We start from the raw sequence: 27,958 nt of genomic DNA on the forward strand, positions 1-27,958 counted from the left end.
CACCTTTCCCCATTCTCATTTTTGAGGTGAACTTTAACAGCTTTGACCAGTATCTGCATTATTCTATGCATTGCAGAGCTGCTATATAATTGGCTATTCGTTATAAGTAGCCAGTGAGTACACTTTAGTGTCTAAACATATGCTAAAGAGGATTGGTAGAGCTGGATTAGATCTGTAGTGTTTGATAAGATCATGGAGAATACGGGACCTGGTACAGTATATAGAGTAACTCTGGAGTATTTTCCTGATGTTTTAGACAGTCTCTTATAATGAAGATAAAAGATTTTGCAGCTAAATCATCTAGCATCTGTGCAGTCCAAAACTTCGTAATATTGGTGACCTTAGATGAAGTGCAACAAATGTTAATCCAAATGTTTAACAAATGTACTGTATCAGATTTGATGCTAAAGATTTTCAAAGTACGAATCACTTCAAAGGTGGTAAAGAACCTTTATTTTAAGGCACCAGATCAGTTAACATCTTTGTTAAGAAGATAGTGAACAATGGACAAATGCTTAAACAAATGTTAGGTTTATGTGATGAGAAAAGTAAAAGCATTAAAAAGTAATAGGCAAAATGGAACTAATTAACAGCATTATTAAAAATGTTCTGAATTCCTTGTCTGACATTACAGCAACCTTAACACTCTGCATCTTGTACTTTTCAAATCATCCCCAAACCTACACTTTCACCCCTCTATATTCATATAATCCTACATAGCAACTACACTAACTGATATGCTTTTAAACAAAATCAGATTTTGTTTATCAGAACTTATGATACTGATATTTTTAATTCAGACAAGGGGCTCGGTATAAAAACGTCAACATTTTAAAATACTTTTGTGAATATTAATCAAAAACAAGAACTTAGTGTTTTTAAAGTACTTTGCTTTTTAAATTTAGCATTTAGCTATCAGGTCATAGGTCATCTACTTTTCTAAATTAATACCCATTCAGCTATATTTTTAATATAGAATAAAATAAACAGCATCTACGATAGAGACCTGCTGCTGAATGAGGTGCTACTGTAGCTGAAACTGCTGTATCTGTTGCTGGATGAGTTGGAATAAGTTTGATCCACGCTGCTTCTGCGGGATCCAGTCCGAGAGCCTGGGTTTGAATTGTAAGGGCTGCTGATTCCATGTGATGATGAAGAGGCTGCAGGAAGCATGCGTACTCCTGTTTTATCTTCCAACATACAGGCATCCATAGCCTCCTTGTATGTTATCCTCAACTTTGTCTTAGGGCAGGTCAGCATCTTGGGGTGGTGGCGAGTGTCCATGAGCTTCGTGGATGCTCTTCCATCCAACCAACCCATGCGTACAGCTTCGTTAAGCGTCCGTCTATGGCCGTGCTCTGGATCAAAGAGGCCTCCTGTTAAAAACTGGAACTCAAGGAAACGCTGTCCAGCCTCAAACGGTAACCATTTTTCTTTTACTGCCTCAGCTGCTGACAACTTCTTCTTGGTTTTTACATCCTCAAAGCCAATGTAGGCCTTCTGTGCAGGCTTCAGCCGATTAACCATGTCATCGTCAATTATGCCATTGCGAGTAGCTTCTTGAATGGAGATGCGACGGCCATTTTCCGGGTTTACAATTCCACCAGTGCAGGCTTGTGCCTCTAGCAGCCGTTGTGCTGTAATAGAGTCTACAAGGCCACGCTTCATTGCTTTAAATATACTGATCTTCTCTGACTTCTCTGTGTCAAAAATGGCTCCCACTGGACTCTGCTCATCTATCAGCTCTCCAGATGATGTCAGACTAATTGACATGCTGGCAATACGTTTCATGGGGTTTGGTGAGGTGGGAGTTTCAACAGAGGTTATACTTTCTCTTTTGACCGTCTTGGATGACACTGAGGATGACGAAGGGCTAAGGGGCATGTTCAAGGCCATGGTTTTAGTGGTGATTATGTCAACAAACTGCACAAGAGTAATATTCCCCGAGCGATACTCATTCAAGTTGTCATCGTTGATTACACCCCTATCAAGCAGATCTTTCAAGTCATACTGTAGGCCTGTCTTCCGATCACTGATGACCAGTTTACTGGTACCATCTGAATCAGTGACAGTTATTTCCTCCCACTCACTTTCCTGCTTGGAAAGCTCCGTGTAAGTTTCGTAGTCAATCAACCCTTTCTGATAGGCTTCATGTACCGTCATTTCCTTATTGGTGTCTGGATCTACAATAACAACCCTTGTCTTCCTTGTTGTGTTCTTTTGTGTTGATATTTTGCTCTTATCATGAAGTGGCAGAAGCACAAGGCCAGTTTTTTCATCTGTGATGCAACGACTCTTTAACTGCAGATAGGTGAGATTGTCCTGAGTGTTAGGATCAAAAAATCCCTTTGTGTCATCTCCCTCATCTTTTAGAATCTGATTCATCTCTTCACCAAAGTAGCCTTTCTTATAGGCAACATCCACATCAATTCTGTGACTTTGTTTGGGATCAATGATGCCACCACTGGCTATCTGAGCCTCCAGTAGGCGAATACCATGGCCTTTTTCAATCAGACCTCTCTCAATTGCCTGAAAAAGGGAGAGGATCTTTTCACTACCGGGATCTTTATATCCAGTGACCGCTCTCTCAGCTGAAAGGAGCTTTTCTTTGAACTCCACACCAATGAGACCTTTCTTACAAGCCTCCTCCACTGTGTAGTACTGGTTGTTGATAGGGTCAATAATGAAGCCTGAAGCTGCCTGAGCCTCCAGAAGCTCCAGTGTTGTGCCAGGCCTTAGGAGACCTTCTTTCATGGCTTGGTAGATAGGCAGAATGCGTGCTTCCACTTGATCATAGACTCCAGCAATGCAGGTGGATCCCTGCAGATAGGCTCTAAGCCTGTTCTCAATGTCTTGACTAGTCAGTTTGCCTTCTTTTAGCTGATCAATGTCTGAAGGCTCTAACAGGTTGGCCTCTACCAGATGTGACAGAGAGACCTTCTCCCGTAAACCTTGTACTGGTGCCAGGGGGGCTGGTAGCATGAGCAAGCTCGTGTTTGGGTCAGCTTTGCATTGCCTCTTCAGGCTGATATAGCTAGCACTCAGATTTGTGACAGGGTCAATATAGCAATTTGGTTTCGCATTCAGGGCTTGATAAAGATTCTCATCAATTAGATTACGATCCCTGGCAATATCCTTGGGGAGATATACACTAAGGACAGGGTCAAGAATCCCTCCGGCAGCCTCCTGTGCCTGCAGCAGACGCAGAGCTGTATCTTGATCTATCATTCCTTTTCTCATGGCTTGGCTGACTGACAGAAGTTTGGTTGTGTTTGAATCTCTATACCCAATGCAGGCAGCCTCTGCCATCAGCAGTTGTTTTTTATCCCCTTCATCCACAAGCCCATTAAGACAAGCCTCTTCCACAGTCATCCTTAAATTTGCTCTGGGATCAAGTATATGCCCCGTTGCTGCTTGAGCCTCTAACAGTTTCACTGCACTGTCTGTTGAGATAAGATTATCTTTCTTGGCCTCTGTGAATGTCAACTTTCCAGTGGGTCCAGCAAATCCTGCAATAGCTCCTGTGCCTTTGAGATTCAGCTTGATATTAACAGCAACATCCTGGACAGTCTGATGGCCCTTTAGCAAGTGGTCCAGTGTTTTTTTGTCAATAACGCCACAGTCGTGTAGCTGTTGGGCTGTGACTTTTTTGCGAACCCCATCAAAAACCAAAGTGGAGGGATCAACAGACATGCCAAGAGAATCTGTCTGTGTGTACCTATTTACACCATTTACTTTCTGTCTTAGTCTCAGGACCTCTTCTTGCAAGGAATCTCTGAGAGAAACTAGGTTACTGCGCTCCCGCTCCAATCCCTGCACTTGGAGCTTGTAGCGCTCTTCAACTTCTTTCAGCTGGGACTGCACCTGCTCCATACGTGTTTTCAACGAGTTACATTCTCCTTCTAGTGCCAGGCGCACTGTGATGTGCTGCTGCACATGTTCTTCTTGGCTGTGACGTTGTTTTTTCCAGGTGCTAAACTCGTTCCTGAGCCTCTCGTTCTCTTCCTGCAGCTGCTTTTTAAGGCGCAGTTCGGTCTCTAGTGACAGTTTTGTGTTTTTGAGTTCTTCCTCGGTTTTCTGAGTTCGGCTTATATTTTCTTCAAGGGTTTTTATCCTCCGTATGTGAGCATCTCGTTCTTGTTGTAATTCAGTGCACTGAGACTGGGAAGACCGGATCATGCTTGAAGTCTGGTTTTAAAACACAGAGATTGAGAGAGAGAGATATATGTTAACAAACAATCCAAAACAAGTACAAGCCATTAGATAAAAACCTTTTTAATTATTCATATGTTGTTTATATCATTTACTATGAGACAGGGAATCTAATGATTGTTATTTTAAATCATTACTGAGTGCCCTACCAGTTTGTTTTACTGTATATTTTGATCGGTCATACCACCCAAACCCAAAAGTCAAACAAGGAAATGTATATTATATTTGACAGAGTAATGATTTAGGAATGAATTGATTAGAGATTGAAAGGCGATGATCAAAACACAAGAAGAAACCAAAAAGAACACAGCAAAAGGATTCCATGGGAATAGGTTCCTTCCATGGGAAGTTCCAGAATCAGGTAAAGAAATAGACCATGAAATAAAACAGTTTTGATTACAAAAGGCCATGTGCAGAATGGGAAGAGGTTGAAAAGTGTGAAACAAGCTGGAAATGATCCAACAAATTGTCTGAGAAGAACTACGGTCTACGACAGTCCCAGACATTCTACAGTTGATTAGTACCTCACTGGCTTGTTTTTGGATATTCTGTATCTCCAATCGAAGCTTCTCTCTCTCCTGTGAGAGCTGTTGGATAAGTTTATCATGCTCTATGCGGGCATGTTGGCTGTTTTGGAGCTGCTGCTGAAGTGCTGTCATCTGGGTGCTCATCTCATCATCTTCATCTTGCCTGCCTTGAAGCAGCTTGTCATGCTCTAGCCGCACAGCCCGTAACTCCTCCTCTAATCTGAGACGCTCTTTGGTGAGTGTCTCTGTGAGCTTCTTCATACGCTCTGTATCAGCAATGCTCTCGTTCAGCGCTTTGGTTTTCTCTTCAATGCTTCTTTGCAAAGCCTGAAAGCGCTGGTTGGCCTCGGAAACTCGACCTTGCTCCTGAACCAGCTGAAGCCTTAAAGCTTTCATTTCAGCATCCAGTGTAGCGAGACGCTGAGCGGATGTACCCTGCTCTTTTGTTCTATGGTCAAGAGCGTCCTGTAGCTTTTTGCGCTCTTCTTCAGATTTCGTGGCCTCCATGTTAGCGTCCTCCAGACTCTTTCGTAAAGTGTTGATGGTGGAGGTGTACTCACGCATAGCTTGGTTTGTCTTCTCGAGCTGAGCTTCAGTCTTCCTGCGCTTGGAAGCCTCCTCTTGGGCTACTTTTAATTGCTGATTCAACTGCCCATCCATTTGCTTCAGCTCTTCCTGGAGCTCTTGAACCCTTGTCTGAAGGTGTGCAATATTCTGTTCGGCCCGGTTTCGCTCATTGCCTTGGGTTTCCACCTCTATACGGAGGATGCTTAGTTCTTGGTGCGAAGAACGAAGTTTGATTAGTTCCTGACTACAAGTTGTATGTTTAGCATGGAGGTCTGCAAGCTCCTTCTGCAGATGGCTATTCTCTGCCTCCAGTGCTCTCTTCTTCTGCAACTCGTCATAAAGTGACTGTTCGAGGCTGGAGATCTGACTGCTCTTCTCCTGCAGAGACTTTGTCGAGCTGGCTTGCACTTCCTTCCATCGACTTTCTTCTGCACGCTGCTGACTAAGAAGGAGCTGTATCTGAGTCTCCAGTTCAGTCCGTTTTCTCTCTTCCTCTGTGCCTGCAGTGATCTGTTGCTGCAGCATTGCCTCTGTGTGCCTTCTTTGAGCCTGTTCCTCACTAAGAGCAAGCTGCAACCTCCTCAATTCCTCCTGCAATTTCTTCCGCTCCCCCTCTACCCTGTCACGTTCCATTTGCATCGCCAAGGAGTCATCCTTCCGCTGCTGTGAGAGCTTCTGTATGTTTGTTTGTGTTACCAGGATCTGGGACTCATAGGTCTGTTTGACCTCTCTTATTTCAGTGCTATGCTGCTGCCTTACCTTAGCCATCTCCATCTGTGTCTGTTTCAGGTTCTGTGTCTCCGCCTCCAACTGCCTCCGCAGACGCTCAATCTCTCGTGTCCGATCGGACACCGCCTTCTCCAATTCGATTTTGGCCCAGTTGGCCCCCTCCAACTCTTTTAGTCTTTTCCGCATGGCCTCCTCGTGTTCTTCCTGTTGACTGTTATACCTATCCTCCACAATCCTTCTGTTTCTCTTCTCATCCTCCACAAGCAATTTGAGACGGTTCAGCTGCTCCATGAGCTCATGTAGGTGGTTCTGGGAGGAGCTTAGGTTTGCCTGCGCTGTGTTGCACTGTAGAACTTGGTTTCTCTTCACCTCCTCCAATGCAAGAAGGTGCTCCTGAGATTCGTCCAGCTTAAGCTGGTACTGTGAGAGTGCCTCTCGCATTGAAGCATTCTTAGCATCACGGTCCTCTATGTCTGCTCTCAAGAGCCTTAGTTCCTCTTCAAGCAAATCTATCTTGGTGTTCCGCATCTATAAATAAATGACGGGAAAACGTATCTACTTAGGATCAGGGATCACAAACAACTAATTGCTGACAAGATCTACAACCAAATGAAGTGCATTTAACATACCTTGAGCTCTTCCAAGTTCTTCAACGAGTCTCCGAGAGATTTGCAATAATCACTTGAACGTGTAAGTAGCTCTAGATAGCGACTATGCAAAGAAGAAACCTGAAACACAAACGTTACATAAGGAACCTGAATAGCAGACAAAATTTCATAGTTCATACTTGATCTTAATTAAAAAGTTTGTACCTCCTGTATCACAACTGTAGTTGGAGACTGCAGCATGGTTCTCTTTATGGGAATGTTGAGTAGGGTTTCTAGCCCAGCACTGTAAGATGCCAAGCCAAGCTCGTAGTTCTACGTAGTAATACGTTTTCAGAAATGTGTTATTTTTGTGTTGGATTTGTTTGCCATTACAAAAACATTTGTTAAAAAGAATATCTTCCTTATACCTTGATTGTATTAACACACATGTCACCGTCTCTCTGTACAGCTTCCACAGTCTCCCTCTTTCCTGTTATCTCAGAATTCAGTGCCTAAGGAAATTATATATACAGTCCACACTTAAAAACATAAAAATTTATGATAATTAACTGCAGTTGGCTGATATTCAGTTGTGATTTACTGGATAAGAAATATCCAGTAATACCAGAAATATGGTCATTCAGCATGTCTGGCCTCTTAAATTCATGTAGCTCTAAAATATCAGCACTGCTCCTATTTCATATTATTAACATCCACAAGATCACTGAAATAAGTTATTTGTTGATGATGATACCGTATTTTCCGGACTATAAGCCACAACCTTTTTCCCACGCTTTGAACCTTGCGGCTAATATATGGATTTTAAAATTTTTTTTTTTTTTCAAAAAAAAAACACATTCTGTGACGTGCTCAGTTTTTTGGAGACATAAAGCTTTCAATAGACCAATGAAATTGCCGAACGGGTTAACTCCGACACCGAAGGAGATGACTTCAGTGGTTTCAGTGCACAAGAGAAGGAAGATAGTGACCAATGACTTTCTTGGTAGGCTACTGTCTACTGCTAATTTTTTTTTTGTTACGTCCTCCAGTGTTTCGTTAAGGCATTCACTAAATTCCAGGGGTTTTGCTACCACGACGTAAAGTGGGCGTGTTTCCGGAAGTCTTGGAAAAACGCCCTCTTTTAAAAAAAGAATAGAGCATACTACGAAGGTCAAAACAGTCATACAGGTAGATTTATTTTAGAAAACAAATAAACAACCAAAAACTACGGTTATGGTTAGGGCTAGATTATCAAATAGGCCACGCCTACCCGATGATGCAATATCTGTTACACTGTTCTGAAATCCCTGGAAATAAGTGCATCCCGTTTTGTTAAAGCCGATTTATTTTCATGACAAGCCGTGTTTCGTTAAAGCCGATTTATTTTCGTGACAAGTCGTGTTTCGTTAAAGCCTGTGTAAAGTTAAGTACCTGTAGGCACCTGGGTCTTATAGACGTGCGGCTTATTTATGTTCAAAATAATAATTTTTTTAAATTCAGTGGGTGTGGCTCAATATATTCAGGTGCGCTCCATAGTCAGGAAATTACGGTGAATGAAACGAGGATCATGTGTCTCTTCTCTCTGACAAAATCATCATATCAATATTTCTATTTAGTATTTAACGGTAGTCTTCACTTGAACACTTTAATAAATACACCAGATTTGTGTAATGTTACCATTAGTTAATTTACTTTTTTTTTTTTAAATCAATCATGCCACTCAATACAAAGTCAAAAAACTTTGCTGTCAAGCTAATTTACCTTTGTAATGTAGCTTGTAGTGTAAAGCAGAGCCTTGATTTTGCTTAGCTGAATTTTTTTTGTACAGTAACTTGTACTACCTTCTGTTCATTAAGGAGTTTGTTGAGGACTGAGAGGTCATCTGTCCTAGTGGTCAGCTGAGCATCTATACGGCTTTTAGTGTCACTGATCCAGGCACTGAGAGCGGAGCTTGAGTTCAGATAATGCTTTAGCTGCTGTAAGTATGTGTCCAGATCCCCAAACCTAAAAGAAAAAGAATGAACCCTCAATAATTTAGTCAAAAATGAACATAGGATATATATATATACATATTAACATAGAAATACTCAAAAAGTGTTCATCTTGCCTGCTGTTAATCTGCGTCTTAATGCGCTTCCAGCGGTCCGACAGCTGCTTCACATGCTCACTGTACAAGCAAAGGTCCACATCACACCTGTGACAGTTCTGATCAATTTGCTCGTTGCACTGTCGAGCCTTAGTTAACTCTTCCTCCAGTGAACACAACAAACCTTCTTTCTGATCTAGAGCAGACCTCATAAGCTGGGAAGCAAAACAAATTGCACGGTCACTGATTATGAAAACCATGAAGACCATAAAATCCACATTCGAGCAGATTTCAGAACTTACCCTAAGAGTGCTCTGGTACTCTTGGACTTCAGCCGGGTCCAGTGATGTCGTCTCTCTCTCAGTGAGTCGAGCTTCATAAACCTTCACCACGTCCTCTGCCTGCAGTAAAGTCTGATGCAAAGACTTCAGAGCCTTCAACCTGAGCGCAAAAAAGTGTAAGAGTTTGATTTGGGAACCATAGATTTGTTTTGTTCTTTTTTTAAAGCAGATCTTCTGTATGATTTCTACCTTAGTAGATAAGCGGGAGAGTGAGATCCCAGCCGGTCCAATCTCTGGTTGATCAGGTCGAGTTGGCTTTGGAGGTACTGAGCTTTATCCGCGTCTTTCATTCCTACTAGTTCCGTGAGCGTTTGCTCTTTTAGCATCTGAAACTCTTCTCTGAGCGACTCCACGTCCTTCACCACTGCCTATGTTGTGCACCATGATGACAAAATAAGCACAGATGGCGTGAAGTTCATTTTTCTTCAGCTGCTTTCAGATTTGATCTGATGGGTTTTTTGGGGGGATTTTGAGCATTTCATAAACAAAGATATTTAAAACAAGTGACAAAGAAAAAAAAAAAAGATTGGCCAAAGCTCATCTAGTTAGCATGGATAGATAATCAGAGACATTCCTCTTTGCAAATATTCTGCAAGTTCACACATACAGTCCGGTTCTGTACTGAAAAGGTACCGTAAATAGTGAAATGTCCAATGGAGTTTCCAAAATGTAGACTGTTAAATTGTGTGTATTAATCTGTTGTTAAAGTTGACTGTGTGTTTGTGTGTGCGATTTATCTCTGCTTTGTACCATGTAAGGAGGTCTACCTGTGTGCCAGTGATAAGACTGGTGCATTGTGCTGGTGCATCCTGTCCCACTGGGATGTGCTGGTGTGTAATGACCGCAGACTCCATGGCTTCCAGCTTCAGTTGCAGGGCATGCAACTCGCTGAGCACGTTTACACCAGATGAAACCTTTGCACCGTGGAGAACCGGTGAGGACTGCACATTCACGGAAGCATCCACGCACACCTCCTGCTGGCCGGCTGAAAAAAATAAAAATAAAATAAATAAATAAATAAATAAAGCAAAATGAGAAGGTTTAAGGCAGCCTGAGTGCAGGTTATACTGTACATGTTCTCACCATAGGATGGGAGCTCTACGATCAGCTGATTGTAGCGTTTCTGGGCTCCGATGTACTGGTTCTCGATGGCTCTCTTGTCCTCGTCTACAAACATCTCAGAACCCAAGCAGTTTCTCTGGTACTCCTTATAGTGAGAGTCCAAGCTCTTTATCATGCTGCGGTACTCCTCAGGACGCATTTGAGCCAGCTATTACACACAAAAACAGGTTCAATACATAAACTGGTATTTTGTGTTGGGCTGCAACAGTAATATAGGTGTGTGTAAAATATAGGTGTGTGTAAGAAGTGAGTTACCATGGAGATTGTAAGGGAGTTGATGCGGCTGATGTCGTGCAGGCAGTACTGCCAGGAGATGAGGCTCTTTATATTGATGAAGAGCTGGTTCCACACTGCCTGAAGGGCCTCATAATACTGCTCATTCCTGCAACACAACACATACACATACGTTTGTGCATCATATGTCGTGTTAAAGGATCGTTAGTTTTGTCATGCGTGTTTTAAATCCCACCACTGCCATGCTGCTACCCCTGGACCCTTGAGCAAGGCCTTTAACCCTCAGTTGTATAAAATAAAATGCATGCTCTGGATAACACTTTGCCAAATACTAATACTAGTAAATGTAAATATGATGCATGTGACACAGTGTTGGGTTGATCATCCGTACTTGCTGGCGAGGCTGATGGACAGCGGGTTGGGTGGAGGAACTAGCAGGCAGACAGAAGGCACCTCCATATCCAGGCCCCCGGGTCCAGTTACAAGCCATTTACTGCGCTCGGAGTTATCCTTTAGAATGCCAACATCACCTTTACAGATGACCTTCTGCTCAGAAGGACAGGAAGAAGAGCAGAAGAAGGGAAATGAGGGAAATTTGAGAGTCAACACACAGGATTTGACTGTACATATGTACAGTATGTGCAGTAGTGTGTGTTTGCATGTGTTACCTGATCTTGTCTGAAGTCACACAATGCCTGTACGTTGACAGGGCTGTTACTCTCCTCTGGGTTTCTTGGTCTTAGTCTCACAATACTCTTAGATTTACTGACCAGATGCTGCACCCGTTGCTTGTGCTCTGTCAGATACTCCTGCTCTTTCTGATGACACACAAACATAACAATATCAAACATTTAAGCAGCTGTCCAGGGTGTGTGTGTGTGTGTGTGTGTGTGTGTGTGTGAGAGACCTCTAGGCCTTTAAGCAGTTCATGTAATTTCGGCAGAGGCGTTATTTTGTCACAGGTGAAATTCTTGCGGATGACCTCATGCTGTTGCTGTAGTTTGGTATATATTTCATTTGCTTCTGTGAAGAACTGAAAAAAATGGTGCATTACAAATGTATTTATATAAACAAAATACAACGGTAAATACTGAAATAATTTAATAATTCTTCCCCCAGAAACGTGAGTATCATCCAGTAGGCCTAAGCAACGCATTCTTTTAAAAATTCTCTTTTTTTTGGTGATAGTTAATCTGTGATTTAACTACGTCTAAAAAAATCTACTTGGAAGATTCTCCTCAACCCCCAATTAGCATATGGTATCGAGTCTATGACCGTCAAAAGTAAATAAAACATGTATTTAATTAGCTTTAATTGCAATATTTACAGTTCATAACAAACAACACACAGAAATAGAATGAAATAATACTATTCCCGAAAAGTCATCACAGTACGTAATAAAATAAACATTTAGAAATCATCATAGTGACCTTGGACCAATTAATTGTCCATTAAATCAATTAAATCCATTAAATCAATTAAATTTTCTGGAGCTGACAATAGTATTTCTTTCAAATGATTATAAATTATAAAGTATAAAATATGGCAATTAAAGCCAAGTAAATATTCCTGTTTGGAAAAACAAACTAAATATTATTTACATCCAGTAATGAGCATGGGCTTATTTGATTCCCATGCTGTCTAACACTAAAACACACTACCATGTTAGAAAAAAAAACCCTGCTAATTGTTCATGGGTTACAACCCTGGTGCAGACGAATTACCTGACTGTAAGTTGCGTTCTCTTTAAGATGCACATGAATGCATTTGGTGATTTGGAGAAGCCAGCTCCACTGGGTCTGGAGAGTCTCCATGTAAGCCTAGGAGAACACGAGGGCTGAGTTGGTTATGGTGGACATGTATGTGTATATACGTATGAAGGAAGAAAATGAACGAATGCATCAGCAAACAAACAAAAAAACAAAAAGTCCTGTGCAGAAAGAAAGCAAGTAATTACCTCGATTTTGTCTGATGCAGGGTGGTTGCTTGCGAGAAGGTTGTCCACTTTCACTTTCAGTTTATTCAAATGTTTCTCTTTCTCCTCCAAATCACTCATTAACCTCTGGTTAAAAAAAGCAAAGGAGAAAGAATGGTCATGTGGGAATATTTATGAATACGTGTCTATGTATGGTTGCTTGTGCCGTCTTACTGAGTAGCCCTCCTGCTTCTTGGGGATGTAGACATCAATGTTTTTGTTGCCCCAGTCGAACATCAGTTCCTCCTCTTCTCTATCGTTTACCCACATGAGCTCTCGAGTGATCTCAGCAATGATGTTCTGAAGCTCGTTCAACTGAGCGCCGCGTTCAAACGACATTTTCTGCAAAAACGGGGGAAACATACATGTCTGGAATCCTGAAGGCTATGCTATTAGATCGCGTGCTAGAGTTGAAATCCTTCCCGAGTGCAGATTCATTCTAAATACAATAGGATTAATTACTACACCCGATCTAATGTGGTGTATCTGCACCCCTTCTTAGTTGTTGCAGTTCTTTATACTTTTGAAAAAAGTGACTGCCTTCTTAGTTACTAGTTGCTACAACAACAACAAGTAACAACGAATAATAATTGGGTTCAGTTAGACTGTACACATCAAGGTTTGATTACTGCCAGTCCTTTTGCAATGTGAATCTGGGATAAAAGTCTCAACAAGGAACACACTATGCAATGCAGAGATCAGAAGAAGGATGGAGAAGGTTTCAAAGCCACAATGAGAGCCATTATCTCCAGAAGGAAAAACAAACGCAGAAGTGAAGACCAGCCTAGACGAATTCCTCCAAGAGCACATTACTGACTCATCCAGGAAGTCAGAAAAGATCCCAGACAAACATCTATGAAGCTGCAGGCCTTGTTTGCCTCTTACAAGGTCATCATTCATGATTGAAAGAGAGTCTAGGCTTGAAATGGAATCAATGGGAGAGTAGAAAGAAAGTCGAAAAAACACTGCTAAGTAAAAAGTACAAAACCACCTTGATGAACGAACTCCAAGATTATGGAGAGAAAGTCGAATGCCAACTGTGTCCAGTTACATCTGGCTTAAAGCTAACACCGTTTTCTATAACAGAAACATTAGAAACATGGTGGTGGTAGTGTGATGTTCTGGGTTTGCTTTGTTGTAATTGGTAGATCTGCTCTCTTCCAGCTCATCAGTGAACTGAATCTCAAGCACAATTAAGTTTTACAACAAGACAGCAAACCAAAGCATAAGAGCAAATCCACCTCTAAATGAACGGCTCAAAAGAAATAGGAAAAAAAAAAGGTTTTGGAGCAAGTAAGACGGCAATAAGAGTTTGCATTTGGTTGCAGTTGTGGCAGTTATTAAGTTTAGGAGGGCAATTACCTGTTCACACGGTTGATATTGGGGTTGCGTAACCGTTTTTCGTCCAAGAAACGATATAATCATTTACAGTCTGTTTTGTATTCCCTCATTTTCTCTTTGTCTTATGTTACACTTTGCATAAGACACTGAAACCATTTACTGTGGCAAAAAATACAGGTAATAAGCAAATACTTTATCACAACACTGCATGACCTGAAATTTGTGCTAGCTATATAAGTATTGCTCAAGTTGAGAGGTGAGTCGTTTTAGAGCCTACCTGTAGGGTGTCCCATTCCTGCTCCAGCATGTGCAGGCTTCCCTTGTCTCTTCTGTCTCTCTGTAACAAGGGCAAATTCCTTTATATATCTTTATTGCACAAGTGTTTTGATGGTTGATCATTTTGATAGGTTGTGTCATTTATTTGCCAGTTAAAGTAGATCTGAACAACTAAAGGAGAAGGAAATAGCTGCTTTTTATGTGTATGTAAACAATGTGCTGTTAGAATGTTATAGCTAGAGTCTTAGCGTCTAGCGTCTAGCATCGAGAGATCCGGGAGTCTCAGGGAGTTTGTCCTTGCCACGGTTATCTCTGGTTTGCTAATTAGGGATAAATATAAATTCAAATTTTGTCAGTTTTCTGAAAGGCTTCCTTTTCGCCAATGTCCAATTTCGTAGTTTAAAATTGGATTAAAGTGACACACGGGTCACATGCTGTCTTTACCCTTTTGCGGTTGCTAATGCTGCAAATATGCAAATAAGCCAGGGTTTTGGAATGTACTGTGTGAAAGGTCAGATTGTGAATAGCCAGGATTAAGTGTTAACCCTAGGTAAAATATGAGCAGTTTTGAGGTCAGACAAGATAAACCAGGTTTACAATGATAAAGGGGTTAACAGTTACTAAGACTGCCCTGAAGACTGTGTGTATGTGGGTGTTAAACTTACTAGTTCAGCCTGAACTCTTTCCACTTCCGCACTTCTCTGGATAGAGCTGTGAAATCTGTTGTGATTCGTTATCTGCTGCTCTATGATGACAGGATCGTCTCCCCAAGGTGATGTCTCTATCAGACGCTACAAAATGATGGAAGAGCATCGTGTGAGAAAGCGGGAAGAAATCTAAACTTGTTATGAAAGTAAACTGTGTGGTTGGGTAAACTTTGCGAGCTAATTGCTAGATGTGTATTATTGCACTCGTTTATGGACGGAGGCTTATTTACTTCTGAAAATAAATGAGACTTAATTGAGGGTGGAACTGTTTATAACTGCTACAGAACCTGTGATAAAAGAAAGGATGGAACTTTTCTGGCAGATGTTCCAGTAGGTTAAATGTATCTATAAATGTTTAATAAGCGTTATGTATCCTTTATTAATAAATAAAAAATTGGAACCATATGCAAATGTAAGATATTTATATATACGAAAAAAAAAAACATTTTGCGTTTTGAAAAAAAAAAAAGAATAAATAAATTAAAATAATAATAATAACAATAATAATAATAATAATAATAACAATAATAATAATATAAATTTTCTCATGTCTGGCTTTATTTTTCCAGCATAAGAATGAATTCTCCTTCAGCCATGAAACATGCCATGCCATCGTTCTCTTAAACAATTAAAAAAATCCGCTTTATCGTATTGCGTGTTGTAAGATAGAATCAGCAGATAAAAGACTAGAGAAGACAATAAAAAGTCTATGTCCTGTGCCTGAAGATATACTAGCTATTCACATGTTGTGTGGGGGGTGGAGGTTGGTGCAGGTCATGTGACTTGGCAGTAATTCTCTTTGACAGGAGGGAGGGGGGGGACATTTACTGCATGTGTTGAAGGAAAAGCTCTTCGGTTTTTGCATCTCTGTAATGCAAATGAACCCATTCTGTTTTATGTCGTTAAAAAAACTAAAAAAACTTTCAGAGCGAGTTACTAACCCGGCGGATAGGACACATGCGTTGAATGGGTGGGTGTACTATCTGCCTGCTTCTGTTCTGGGAGCTTTAGGAGAAGTTTTGTTCAAGAAAGACTGTACTGCACTGTTAAACGAAAAAAAACCCGTCACGAAATTCCAGGATTTACAGTCAGTTTTTTTTGTTTTAAAGGGAAGTGATGGCACTGTGCCTGCATGGGCTTGAATACAGACCCTTCTTTATTGTGTGGATGGACATTTGTTCTCTGAAGAATGTTGTTTGGCAACTCCAAAGGAGAAAAAATAAAATGGAGGGAAAAGACTTTGTATGCCTCTTTCCCTACACCTCCCTCGCTCACTCACTCATCCTTGGCTGTATACAGTAGGAAAGAATGCTGAGAATTACTAACGATCCACTTTACCTTCTGTTGGGTGATCCATGCAATGGCATCTTGGAAGTTTCTATCTGCCTCATCCCAGCCCATGCTGCCCGCGCTGCCTCGGCTCTTCCTCTGCAGAGAGCCGCCCAGAGCCGCGTGGACTGCTCTTAGCTGCTCTGTGCACTCCTCCACACTGGGCACAAAATTACAGAGGACTAGTACGTAGATAGCTCCTCTGGCTTTATTTTTTATAATAAAAAAAAAAACTGAGTGCTTTGCTTCTTTTTAATCACAGATTTAATTAGTAATCAAATAACTCAGAATAAAAAAACATCTGAATTTGGAACAGCCATATCGTACGAGCTCGGTGTCATCCGCACGCAGGGAAAGTTCCTCGTATATACACTCGGATGAAAATTCCCATCATGCATTTCTCACTTCTGCTATACTCAGTACAGCGTACAGTGTTCTCACTACCAAGCATGGCCCGGGTTCGATTCCTGTGGGAACGGGAATGCCGTTTCTACAATTTCATAGCAAGTGACAATTAAAAATAAATAAATAAATCAACCGGTGAGCCACGGAAAGATTTACGCCTACTTCTTGAAAAGGCGTGAGAAGGTACTTTCTGGTTTATTTAAGCTTGGGGTAGAAAACGACGCACGGAAGTCATATTTTTTTTCCTTTTGCTGTCAAACATTAAATCAACAGACAATATCAAATTATATTAATTTTAAAAAAAACATAATTAACATTATCAGCTAAGCTACATTTATATATTGTATTTTGGTTCAGAGAGGTTTTTTTTTTTTAAAACAGAAAACAGCTTATAATAAATCTAGAACTGGATGTCCTTGGTGCAAGTGTCATTAACACCCATTATAATTGTGACTTGAGACTGTAACTTATTAAATGTGGTGTATTTCCCCCATATTCACTGTGTGTAACCTATTTATATGCGAGTATATGCTTTTCTAGTTTATTCACAGCTGCATTTTGAGGCCTGTGGCAAGGATTATTCAGCATTTAACACAGGTGTTATCCAAACAATGCTGTGTGAGAACAGACAAAGAGGCTTGGAGAATGTGGGCAGTGAAAAGCAGCCTTCTGTCTCGTCTGTGCGGTGTGCTAGCTTCTTTTTTCACGCACGGCTTTTCTTTAGTCTGGAAATATTTTGCGCATGCTTTAGCAAAGTCCCTCTTTGATTTTTTTTTCTCTACAGTTTGAGAACAGGCCAAATATTTCTGTGAGACAGTATGATATAACCTTATGGTGTATACTGTAGGTTCTAGCAAAGAGACCAGGCCTGTGTTTATGTATATACGTGTTTGTGGTTGTGTCTGTATTTGTGTGTATGCATATCTCACATCATTAGCACACTGTCGTTAGACTGGCCCATGTTCATAAGATCCAGAGCAAGACCTTTAAGCTGCTCAATAATGTCTCTGGCAGACATCATGCAGTGATCTACTTCTGCTGCAGCCCGCACTCTATCTGTGTCCTGCAACAACGACACACATCAATCCTTAACACACACATTCACTATATGTTGTCCTCACACACATTCACACACACATACACACGCACACTCTCTCGCACACTACTCTTGCGCACACTCTCGCACACTACTCTCGCACACTACTCTTGCACGCACTCTCACACACACACACTCACACACACACACTCACACACACACACTCACACACACACACTCACACACACACACTCACACACACACACTCACACACACACACACACTCACACACACACTCACACACACACTCACACACACACACTCACACACACACTCACACACACACTCACACACACACTCACACACACACACACACACACTCACACACACACTCACACACACACTCACACACACACACACTCACACACACACACACACACACACACTCACACACACACACACTCTCTTTCACACACACACACACACACACACACACACACACACACACACTCTTTCACACACACACACACTCTTTCACACACACACACACTCTTTCACACACACACACACTCTTTCACACACACACACACTCTTTCACACACACACACACTCTTTCACACACACACACACTCTTTCACACACACACACACTCTTTCACACACACACACACTCTTTCACACACACACACACTCTTTCACACACACACACACTCTTTCACACACACACACACACACACTCTTTCTCACACACACACACACACACTCTTTCACACACACACACACACACTCTTTCACACACACACACACACTCTTTCACACACACACACACACTCTTTCACACACACACACACACTCTTTCACACACACACACACACTCTTTCACACACACACACACACACACACACACACACACACACACACACACACACACACACACACACACACACACACAATGTAAAAGAGAGCATGTGAGTAGGTGTAACTGCAGACTCCACTCACCGTTTGTAAAATAAACTCTGCTTTTTGAAGGAGCTCTTGGCATTGGCTCTGGAGTATAGAAGCTCTCTGATAGATGATAACATGACGGGGAGGGCTAAAGAGAAGAAAGGTTATAATAAAACAATAGTTTATTGCAGAAAAGCTTGCACAAACATGCAGGAAGGGAATTATAGCTGTGAGAAAACCCTATCATTACTGAAATCCAGAGTTTGGGTCAATTTGTACATTGTCACACAATGTTCTCTAGTGTCAAAAAGCCACTTTAGTCTAAGGGAAATAATATATTAACACACACTATCTCTCTCTCATGACTGGACATGCAACCTGGCTGTTTTCAAACATTCTAGTTTTGACCCATTGCTTTGATTCCTATGTCTAATGTGCAACACAATGGAGTAAGACTCCTACACACGCCTAGTAAAGTACAAAGTTTCTGTTTTACTTTCCCTCCAAGAATATGCACTCATAAAATAGCAAGTGGTAGTAAGTGGTAAGTGCAAACTTGCTTGGCTTGTGTGCATGGACTTTTGCACTTACTGACAATTACTTAAAACTTTCAGCTATTTTCAATTTTAAGGTTGCAAACTTTGACATTTTAAACACTTACAGTAGACCCGATAATAATCTAGGACTGGTATAAGCAATGCATGTTTAAAATTAAATGCTATTTAAAAAAGAAGGAGAAAGAGAGAGAGAGAGAGAGAGAGAGAGAGAGAGAGAAAGAGAGAGACAGAGAAAGACAGAGAGACATGAGGCTTGAGCTGAAAATAAGAGTCCTGAAACACTGACACACATCAATCCCTAACACACACACACTCACTATATGTTGTCCTCTCACACACACACACACACACACACACACACACACACACACACGTCCTATATAAAAACACTGGTTAATATTCACTCCAAAAGTCTACTAGTGTAAAAGGAAGTGTAACTTCCTTGTTTTAAGTGGAATTATTAACCAGATTCGCTTCCCTCCATGCAGTTCACTACTATGCCATGATTTACAGGAACTGCTGAAGGGGCAGACTACAGTGAAGCCAAAAGAATTTGCACGCTATGCACTTTCGTATTTAATAAACTCAAGCTGAAATATCTGCTGCTACATTTTTCCAGTCTATAATACTGTTAATAACCACCGTTATTTTTACATGGTGCGTAAAATGTCAAATTTAAGTTCGGTCTATAGAGAATTAACAATAAACTTATAATGATGTATACATGAGCATAAAGAATCAACCATGAAATAGTGTGTGAATATAAAACCCTTCAGAGATATCTGTAAAAGTGGATGCATGTTATAAGATAAAATTGCAAAGGTTATTTATTAATAGAGACATTATAACAATCTGTAACATATACATTTATTACTAAACAACAATATATAATAATGTAAATATATAAATTGTTTATTTTTTGATGTCATCCGCACACAGGGAAAGATACCTTGTATACACACTCGGATAAAAATTCCCACACGCTCACTCACACGCTCACTCACACGCTCACTCACACGCTCACTCACACACACACTCACACACACACTCACACACACACTCACACACACACTCACACACACACTCACACACACACTCACTCACACACTCACTCACACACTCACACACACACTCACACACACTCACAGACACAAACACACACACACACACACACACACACACTCTCTCTAAAAGTGGATACATGTTATAAGATGAAATTGCAAAGGTTATTTAGACATTATAATAATCTGTAACATATACAGTTATTACTATACAATATATAACAATGTAAATATATAATTTGTTTATTTTTTTGACCATCAACAGATGATTTGTTGTGTGAACTGGTAAGAAAACACCACAAGCACCTGGTGAAAAAACAAAAGCCAGGAAACTGAATCCAGAGTCTAGATAAGATCTAGGCTTTATTCTGGATTGGTGACTCTATTTAAATCAGGTGGGTTTTATTTTCAACACCAAAGTGTTTTCCAGAAAAGAAAAGAAAACAAACAAACAAACAAAAACTTGGAAAGATGTGAAAGTAACCACATTAATGGGTGAAGATCAAAGTACTCACCCCTGTCCTCCACCCATAGATCCTCTAGAGAAGGTGTAGTTGTAGTCCTCAGTGTGTTCCTGCCCGATTCCATTACCGCCGAACTGATAGTTAGTGACTGCGATGTCGCTCCGTGAGCTGCTGACGCGTCGACCGAGTGACTGCAGTCCCCTCTGGGACCCGTAAACACTCATGACTTCATCCACAAAACACACCAACAACGAAGAAAACACAAGCAACGTTCACCAGGTCCGCTTAAAACGCTACAGCGTCGTACCCAAAGCTCTCCAGCTACAAACTAACTTCACCGTCAACACACAAACCCCGCCCACGTCCGCGTCATCAAAGGGATGACTCCTCCCCCTTTCCCTTTGCACAGCTCTTTCCTTTTTTTTTTTTTTTCTTCTTACATTTACAGCATTTAGCAGACACCCTTATCCAAAGTGACCTATTTGTTTCAGTTCATACAACTGAGCCATTGAGGGTTAAGGGCCTTGCTTAGGGGCCCAAAAGTGGCAGCTTTGATGGACCTGGGATTCGAACTCATAACATTCTGATCAGTAATCTGAACCACAAATTCAAATTTTTATAATTTTCAAATTTTCAAATTGTTTATTTTTTGATGTTATCAGCATGCAGAGAAAGTTCCTTGTATACACAGTCGGATGAAAATTCACACGCTTTCTCACACACACTCTCACACACACCCTCTCACACACACACTCTCTCACACACTCTCACACACACACGCTCTCACACACACACACTCTCTCACACACTCTCACACACACACGCTCTCACACACTCACACACACACACTCTCACACACACACGCTCTCACACACACACTCTCTCACACACTCTCACACACACACGCTCTCACACACTCTCACACACACACTCTCACACACACACGCTCTCACACACTCACACACACACGCTCTCTCACACTCTTTTGCTGACAAATTTTATTTCTCACATATACATACATACAGAGTACCACATGCAGTGAAATGCTTTTTTCGTCTGTCCGGTATTCTAACATAGAAACATGGAATTAAGCATAAAAATAATACCAAAAGGAGGCAGATAAATAAAAAGTATAAACTATATAAAATATATGAAAACATATGTGAAAATATATGTATATACATAAATGCGTATGGTGGTATAAACTATATAAAATATATAAAATATATAAAAATCCCCTTCTTCATGGAGTTTATTTATGTTTTATCAAATCATATGGTTCATTTCATTTAAAAAAAAAACTTTATTTTTAACCGTTATTTTATTATTTACTTTACTTTTCGAGATAACAAAGGTGGTTTACTTCGGAGAGTAAATTGTTCTCCGGAGTTAAAGACTTATTGTTCTTGAGATCCCGAAATAACAATACACTCTTGAAGAAAACATTTTTCCTGTGATCTCGAGATAACAAAAGTTGTTTTCTTGTTTTTCAGATAATTCCACAAGTTGTTTTCTTGCGATAAAAGTCGTGAAATAATTTATTTTGGTTTCCTTGTGATGATAAGGATTTTCTCGAAATCTTTGTTCTCCTGAGTTTCTCTGAATTCTTCTATTTAAATATTAAAAGTTTAAAAATTGTTTTATTGAGATAATTTCACATCACATCATGGATTATGTCAGTGACTGTTTTAATTGAAAAACTCTCAGCAGAAGTAAATCCTGAGCTTGTGACAGAAGTGAATGCAATCCATGTAGCTGTGTGGATTTTACTGTGTGTTTCTGTTTACACAATCACAGCAGTGGAAATCATGAGAAATTCAAATTTTAATCACGAGAAAATCAGAAAAAAAATGATAGAATGCTTTTCTCATGATCTCATGAATACAAAAGCTGTTTGGAGGTCTTGAAGTAATAAAAGTCCAAGTTCCTTCACTGGATTTTATATTTTATAAGATTTTGTTTACGCGCTCACAGCACTTATGTGAAAATGTGAAATGAAATCCACAAATGTATTTTTTCGGTAGCCACATGTAGTAAACAATATCCAGTGAAAAGTAAAACCTTCTGATTGGGTTTAGATTACACTGCAAATGCGTTGCCAGTGCTGACGATTCAACAGAAATATGGGTTACTTAAATACGGGTTACATAAATACTGCTTGTGATTACTATGTTTTTCAGGAAAAACGTGTTCGACCCCTGGATGACAGCAAGTTTTTTTAGTGAGCAAGGTGCTAAATATTCCTGTGCATAAAGAATATCATTCCTTCTGATTTTTTCTATCTTATCCTTATAGATCAAATCCAAAAATCTTTAAACAGTTAGATTTGACTTGGACTATATAGTATCACCTTCATGCTTAAATCTCGCCAGAGGAAACCCCCCTCTCCTCCCACCTACCCCATCACCACACCTACACACACACACACACACACACACACACATGGGTGTGTCCATGTCCAAGATATCAGATCCCACACCCAGTTGTAGTATTTCTCTCGTCCGTGTTCGAATGAACACATCCATCCTGACACAGGGTCGTACAGAGGGAGGGGAAACAAAGTGCGGGGAAAAGTGAAGTACTGTAGATAGACTAGTAATCAAGTTGGTGATAGTTTCACTGACTCACCCTGTTATTTGACATGTAGCTCTGGGCACATTTCTGAGAGCGTTGTTGGCACGTCTAAACCTGTCACAATAGAAGATCATGTGTGCCTCAGGCAGTGCTAACCTCTCCCAAATTTCACCCAGATATTCTGTACATAATCATTTCTTTCATATCACAACAATGTTCAAGCATTTACTTGTTGCTTTACCTAAATGCTTGATTTTGCTTTTTTCTCCAAAAACTATTTGGATTAGTCACTACTCCAACGTGAATTGAAGACAGATTTGGCTAAAGACATGTTGTGATGACATATTTGCCCAAATCTGCATGAAATCTGTGTTAATTTTGAAAAATTGTAGGCAAAACTAAATTTTGTGATTTTGTGATGATTTGTTTAAATTTGAGAAATCCTGAAAGGATCCCTAACCAGTCACAAATTGGGCCAAAAATCATTTCCAAAATCATAATTTCTAAAAAAAAAAAAAAAAAAAAAAAATTCCAATGCCAGCAATGCCAGTAGGTTTACTGAATAGAAATATATTACCGCTTATCCGAACTACCTCGGGTCACATGGAGCCTGTGCCTATCTCAGGCATCATCGGGCATCAAGGCAGGATACACCCTGCGCCAACCCATCGCAGGGCACACACACACACACTCTCATTCACTCACGCAATCACACACTACAGACAATTTTCCAGAGATGCCAATCAACCTACCATGCATGTCTTTGGACCGGGGGAGGAAACCGGAAACCCCCGAGGCACGGGGAGAACATGCAAACTCCACACACACAAGGCGGAGGCGGGAATCGAACCCCCAACCCTGGAGGTGAGAGGCGAACATGCTAACCACTAAGCCCCCAGTATGTATATTACATTTTTTTAATTCTTTGCAATTCTTTTAAAACCTGTATGCATTAAACATTCAATTCAATTCAATTCAAATTTATTTGTATTGCGCTTTTAACAATGGACATGAAAACAGCTTCACAGAACATAAAAAATATTGCAAAAAGTACAAATAGGTTTGATTAAGACAATGAGCTGGTCTAGTGATGTTTTGTTTAAGCCCAAATGAGTATAGCAAGTCCATTATGATTTTATTATAGAGAGGCCAATATTATGTCTGAAATATGTCTGAAAGAAAATCTGAAAATTCTCTAAGAAAATTAGCACAAGGCCCTGGGGATCTACACATGACTGCTAGTGCAAGAGACAGCAGGAATCTTTTCTTGCAACATTAAGAACAAGTACTTCAAATGAGTTAAACCTAGATCCTGTTCTCTGAGTAACAGTAAGAGAATCGTTAAAGATGGCGACACAACCTCCACGACCAGTCTGACGAGGCTCATGCTTATAGATATACCCTGATACGGTAGACTCATTTAGACCATTGTAATCATTTAGTTTAAGCAAAGTTTCAGTAAGGCAGAGTGTATCAAGGCTATTTTCTGAGATCCTTTTATTTATAATAAGTGTTTTGGGTATAAGGGATCTAATTTTCAGAAGCCGTAACTTTAGGAACTGTTTTTGTTTGTTTATTAGGCATTTTTCTGGTTTAAGATTATTTCAAGAAATTTGCTCTCACTTTTCACAGTTTCTATAGGACGAGCTGTGTGTGCATTTATAACATTTTGATGAGTTGAACAGTAGCTATTATAATTAAAATCTGAATTGGGATTTACTATTCAGATGGTGCGCTGCGTCCTGGAAATGTTATCCAATAGTACTTCCGCTCCAACTCTGCTGGAGAGCAGGCCATCCGCAAGGAATAGCCAAGGACGCTCCCCGAAAGCATACCAGTTACCAGAGCAGTTTCTGATCATGACACCATGACTGTAAACATTCATTTAAGGCAAAACGTTTGCTAAACATCTCTATTCCTCACTGGTAAGCAGTCCTGACACAATGATCCTTGTTGTGGGTGATGTGCTTCGTACTGTCTCCACCAGGATCTTGAAGTCCCTGTTTAGGATCTCTGACTGCCTCAGGCTGGTGTCGTTCATGTCAGCATGAAGGAAAACAGCTTCGTCATTTTTGCTCAAGATCCCGAGTACCTGCACAGCAACATCAAGAACATGAGCACCAGGAAAATTATTACTTATAACACATAGTATATATAACATATAGCATAGAGCTACAATTAAAGGTTTCCAAACCAGAGCACATATAGCTTCCACATTTCAAAATCAGGCTCACCAGGATCGCTCTATTATAAAAACATGGTATTCATCCAACACAGTCTTCATTATGACACTGGCTGGTCGAATCCACTAAGCCCTAAATGACAGTATTGTAATCTGGGGCTCAGTAGATAAGATCAACCAATCATATTAGCTTACTTTCAGATATATGCGATATCATGATGTGGGATTGTGACTTAAGCAAACAAACATCACTTTTTTTTATTGGAACAGAAATACAATACTGTACGTATATACTCAATTTTATGCTAATAATACATTAAAAACATAAGTACTTATATATTTGTTTATTTGCAGTGATCATAATTTATATTGGAACCATATTCAAGGTAGTTGAACATAGAACTACCATAAAAATGTGACACGTCTGTTTATTATCTGAGAGTAAGAAGTTTTCCAGAAACTGTTAGCCTTTGTTTCAACTCACAGTTAATAAAGACAATAGATTGCTTTAACTTGCTTCAGTTTATTTGTTTTAGTTCAATGTCCTAAGCTTAAGAGAATAAATAAATTCACGTAACGTAATGAAGCTCTCATGTTTTCAATATACTTTTATTGAGTTATTGTGATTCATTTATTAGCTAGAAGCTACCCCACATGAACACAGCTGAACCAATCATGCTTTGTTAATTTTATAATGTAGTGGCTCAGTAGATAAGGCTCTGGATTACTATTCGGAAGATCACACTGTTGGGCTCTTGAGCAATTCCCTTAACCCTGTCTGCTTCAGGGACACTGTATCATGGCTGGGATATATGTGCTAAAATGTATATGTGATGTGACAAATAAAGGCTTCATCATCATCATCATCAGATCACTTTCAAACTCTAGTAACTACTGGCTTTTGTGATTAAAGCACACAAATAAAAAAATCCTCAGTGTTACATCATGAACTCTGATGTGATCGGCTGTTCTAATCTGTATTTGCTGAGGTGATTATAAATCACAAGAGACGCTCAACATTAATGAAGCTCTTGAAACCTGAGCAGTAAAGATCAAATCCGACTAAATCCATTCTAATCCTTGACGAGGCTGAGGTAATTTTGCCTTACCAATACTTGTCTTGTCTTGTCATGCTGCTTGGGTTGAGTTTTTTAAATTAATTTAATTCTACCTTTAATTATTAGACTGGCCAAGAAGGTAGTTAAACTGTCTGAGGATGTGTGAATTGAATTTATTTTGAAATTGAAATGAATTTATGAATGAAAGAATTGAATTAAAATCTTGATGATATTTAATCATTAACCCTCACCTGTAATATGTTCTATTCAGGTTCCCAGGACACCCTCTGGATCACACCCACATACACTAACAAGTCTGGGCAAGGTTTAGTTTTGACATTTTGACATAGGCATTATGTGAGCTGTGAATTTCCCTCTGGGATTACTATCTATCTATCTATCTATCTATCTATCTATCTATCTATCTATCTATCTATCTATCTATCTATCTATCTGTCTATCTGCCTGTCTGTCTGTCTGTCTGTCTGTCTGTCTATCTATCTATCTATCTATCTATCTATCTATCTATCTATCTATCTATCTCATGACACTAACTGTAGGATCAAGGTTTATGTATTCGATGATAACACTGAACTCTAATACGATATGATGTGTCTAAGTAGATTCCAGTGGTGATTAGGCTACAAGTTTATTCTTGACTGATAATAGACTGTTTTAATGATCTCATTTACCTCATTATCTTGTGCAACCAGTTTAAAATTATAAATTAAATTTTACAAACCAGTCGTCTGTCCTTTTGTTGATAGTCATTGTTTTCTAATCTCTTCTAATGTATATATTTTTTATTATAAAATAGAATTAATTGATCCACATTGTCCTCAAAAAGGAGTTTATTACTGACTTATTTTGAAAGTAAATTATTTAATAATTTATGATGTACTATTTATTTCTTTTCAGTCAACTGTAAGCTTGAAACTCCAAACACAGAACACATTTTTTTTTTTTTTTTACACTATAACTTCAATTCTTGGCCCACTTTTTATTTACCTTTCATTTATTTCAGAAATTTCTATCTTCAGTCCTTATTTTCTATCCCTGTTTACTTAAAGGCAAGGGCTGGTGTTTAAATGTACTGCTCTACTGTAGATGTTGTTGAAAAACTCTGTTTACAGCACTCATATTTGAGAAAAATTGGGCAAACTCATATATATAGTATTAATAATGCTACTGCTAATAAAAATTATACGTTTTTTTAAGTACCTGCATTATTTACACTCAATACATCTACTGTTTCATGCATAAATATTGACAAAGGTTTTAATGTCCACTAGGTGTTTATCGCTAACCTATTTTCTATGTAACCAGTCTAATAGCATTACATCATGGCAAGGTAGAGCCTTATCTTATCTTATGCAATAAAATGACTTTTGGAATCTTTTGTTTATGTATATAGTTTAGATCAGCGCCAAAAAATCGAACCGCAGAAAACATTTTGCAATGTCTAGGTTTAATAGACACTGGTACAATGGTGTAAGTACCGAGATGTTAGATTGAGGATTTAGTGCCTCACAGTTCCAGAATTCAATCCTGAACTAACTATGGTTAATGTCTGTGTGGCATTTCACACGTTTTGTTTGAACGTCTTACGGTTTTCTTTCCACCACGTGAAAAAATGCTGGTAGG

At 39.7% G+C, this 27,958-nt stretch overlaps 1 protein-coding gene across 2 annotated transcripts; it reads right to left on the reverse strand.

Annotated features, from left to right (window-relative positions):
* Positions 1 to 430: 430 nt before the first annotated feature.
* On the reverse strand, positions 431 to 20,833 carry LOC132854833 (desmoplakin-B-like). 2 transcript variants are annotated; one of them, XM_060883463.1, is made up of 24 exons: positions 20,552 to 20,833; positions 18,473 to 18,566; positions 17,368 to 17,501; positions 16,043 to 16,193; positions 14,663 to 14,788; positions 13,999 to 14,058; positions 12,555 to 12,722; positions 12,363 to 12,467; positions 12,130 to 12,225; positions 11,313 to 11,438; positions 11,074 to 11,223; positions 10,797 to 10,951; positions 10,427 to 10,553; positions 10,133 to 10,319; positions 9,817 to 10,034; positions 9,239 to 9,417; positions 9,011 to 9,149; positions 8,730 to 8,923; positions 8,464 to 8,626; positions 7,051 to 7,134; positions 6,848 to 6,955; positions 6,665 to 6,763; positions 6,066 to 6,563; positions 431 to 4,188 (listed from the first exon to the last, which is right to left on the reverse strand). In XM_060883463.1, exons 1-24 carry the CDS (start codon positions 20,722 to 20,724, stop codon positions 994 to 996), a joined length of 6,729 nt encoding a protein of 2,242 aa, XP_060739446.1. In that variant the 5' UTR covers positions 20,725 to 20,833; the 3' UTR covers positions 431 to 993. The 2 variants fall into 2 exon arrangements, with proteins under 2 accessions (XP_060739446.1, XP_060739445.1); XM_060883462.1 differs by having other exon boundaries at positions 4,737 to 6,563.
* Between the last annotated feature and the right edge of the window lie 7,125 nt (positions 20,834 to 27,958).

Source organism: Tachysurus vachellii, chromosome 12, assembly GCF_030014155.1.
Source record: "Tachysurus vachellii isolate PV-2020 chromosome 12, HZAU_Pvac_v1, whole genome shotgun sequence".
Taxonomy (NCBI): Eukaryota; Metazoa; Chordata; class Actinopteri; order Siluriformes; family Bagridae; genus Tachysurus; species Tachysurus vachellii.